Source organism: Sphaeroforma arctica, assembly GCF_001186125.1.
Source record: "Sphaeroforma arctica JP610 unplaced genomic scaffold supercont1.750, whole genome shotgun sequence".
Taxonomy (NCBI): Eukaryota; class Ichthyosporea; order Ichthyophonida; genus Sphaeroforma; species Sphaeroforma arctica.
In genome coordinates this window covers 1-1,840 of record NW_014039808.1, presented here as the reverse complement: position 1 = coordinate 1,840, position 1,840 = coordinate 1, and the positions used below count along the sequence as shown (strand labels likewise).

The 1,840-nt window shown below is 47.1% G+C and overlaps 1 protein-coding gene across 1 annotated transcript in view; it reads right to left on the bottom strand.

Annotated features, from left to right (window-relative positions):
• Positions 1 to 1,594, bottom strand: part of SARC_08389 (hypothetical protein) — a 16,412-nt gene extending 14,818 nt beyond the window's left edge. Inside the window, exon 1 of the mRNA XM_014297629.1 lies at positions 204 to 1,594. Coding sequence (XP_014153104.1) covers positions 204 to 1,545 — 1,342 coding nt within the window. The 5' untranslated portion in view covers positions 1,546 to 1,594. The remainder of the gene's footprint in view (positions 1 to 203) is intronic.
• Between the last annotated feature and the right edge of the window lie 246 nt (positions 1,595 to 1,840).

The following is a 1,840-nucleotide window of genomic DNA, read 5'->3' as shown; positions in this document are numbered from 1 at the left end:
ATATATATATATATATATATATATATATATATATATATATATATACTATATATATATATATATATATATATATATATATATATATATATATATATATATATATATATATATATATATATATATATATATATAAATATTATATATAAATAATAGTATATATATATATGTATATATATATAATATAAATGAATCTTAAAACGTACCTTGGAAGAGATAGAACATGGTGACTCCAGTCTCTCCAAACATGACTATCTGGTCACCTCGCCTGTAGGTTTTTGGCACGAAGTTGTCTGCAAGCACCGACAGAAACTCTGACGACGTGCCCGCAAACAAGTCCAGCCGCACCAGCTCTCTTGCCAGCTCTAGGTAAGGTTGTGCATCGCTCTCGCTACTACTTCCGGCCGGTGCCACCCCAAGGCCGGCGGAATTGGCATCGCTCACGCGTCTGCCTTTGAAATTCAGTGCTTGCGCACCCGTCTGCGGACTATGCCACTTGAGCATGGAGAAGCGGGTCTCCTGCAGCGTCGTGGTCATGCTATGCCTACGGTGCCCCGAATCGGACCGGGATTGGTATGCATTCCCCGTTCTACCTACCACCGACCCAGGGGTTCCCGGGCTGGCTCCAGTTATGTGCGTAGTGGGCCTCCCCCTGGCTGGTCGCCCAGACCCCAGACCCACCGGTGAGGGACCGGTTCCGCTATTTGTCCCGTAATTATTGTTAATGGAGCTCATCTTCCTCTGCTGACGTTTGGTATCGAGAGAGTGCCCGCCCACAACTGTCGGTGCACACACACAGTGACCGTGCGCAGACGGTGCAAGCGAGTCTCGTCTACAGTTCCCACTACACCTGTTGGGTGTATGAGCTCGTGGCTGCGGCTGTGTCGGTGTGAGTGGCTTTGTGAGTTGGGAATTGTGTGACTGGGTATGTCTAAGTGTGCGTGTGTGTGTGCGAGACTGTACTGGTGAGTGGAACCCTGCGCTTAACTGCGTGTCCGTCTGCGTATCGCTCATCTCCGAACTTAACGGGCTGGTACTATCCGCACGGTAATCCGTCTGCCCGACCCGAGTCCTGGCTTCACCGTTCAAACGCTCTCCATGCGCGCCCGTGTTAAACTCGTTGCCGTGACTAGGCAAGGTACGATATTTCAGGGCCGGTGATAAGGAGTATACTGGGGTAGAGTACGTTCGGCGGTGTCCTCTTGTGGGTATTTGCAGGTTGATATCGGGCACGTTCCGGTGTGTGTGTGTGTATGTCTGTGTCTGCGAGTGCTGTCGATGGGTGTTCGTACTGTGTCGATACAGCCTGCCGCTGTGTCCACTCTCGCAGACGCTGTTGGCTGCGGCTGAATCCACGGCCTCACCTTCGCCCTGTGAGTAGCCCACTTCTGGACAGTGCTTCTGAGTGGTTGTGCTACTGTTGTCGTGCTTGTCAGCCCCATCTGATGCTCTAACTGCTATCAAGCCGGAACTGTCTTTGTAGCTAGTGTCCTTGTCAACAGCAGACTCGCTTTCGCTGACATTGGCACCCCTGTTAGGATTTGTCATCTGCTGCTTGCTTTATTGGCTAAGCGACACACTGCGACGACTGTAGGAATGCAGAACGAACCGTGGATATACATCAGTAACTTGTATAGGACAATACATTTGATATTGAGTATGAGAATCTTTATATGTATGAAAATTAATATGCATGAAAAACAATCAACACAAACACCAACATAACCACATTCAAAGCTATAAACACAGACGCGCATATTAACACATGAGAAACTATGTAAACACACACGCACACATACATGATATATACAAATTTATGTATGTATATACATATGCATATGCA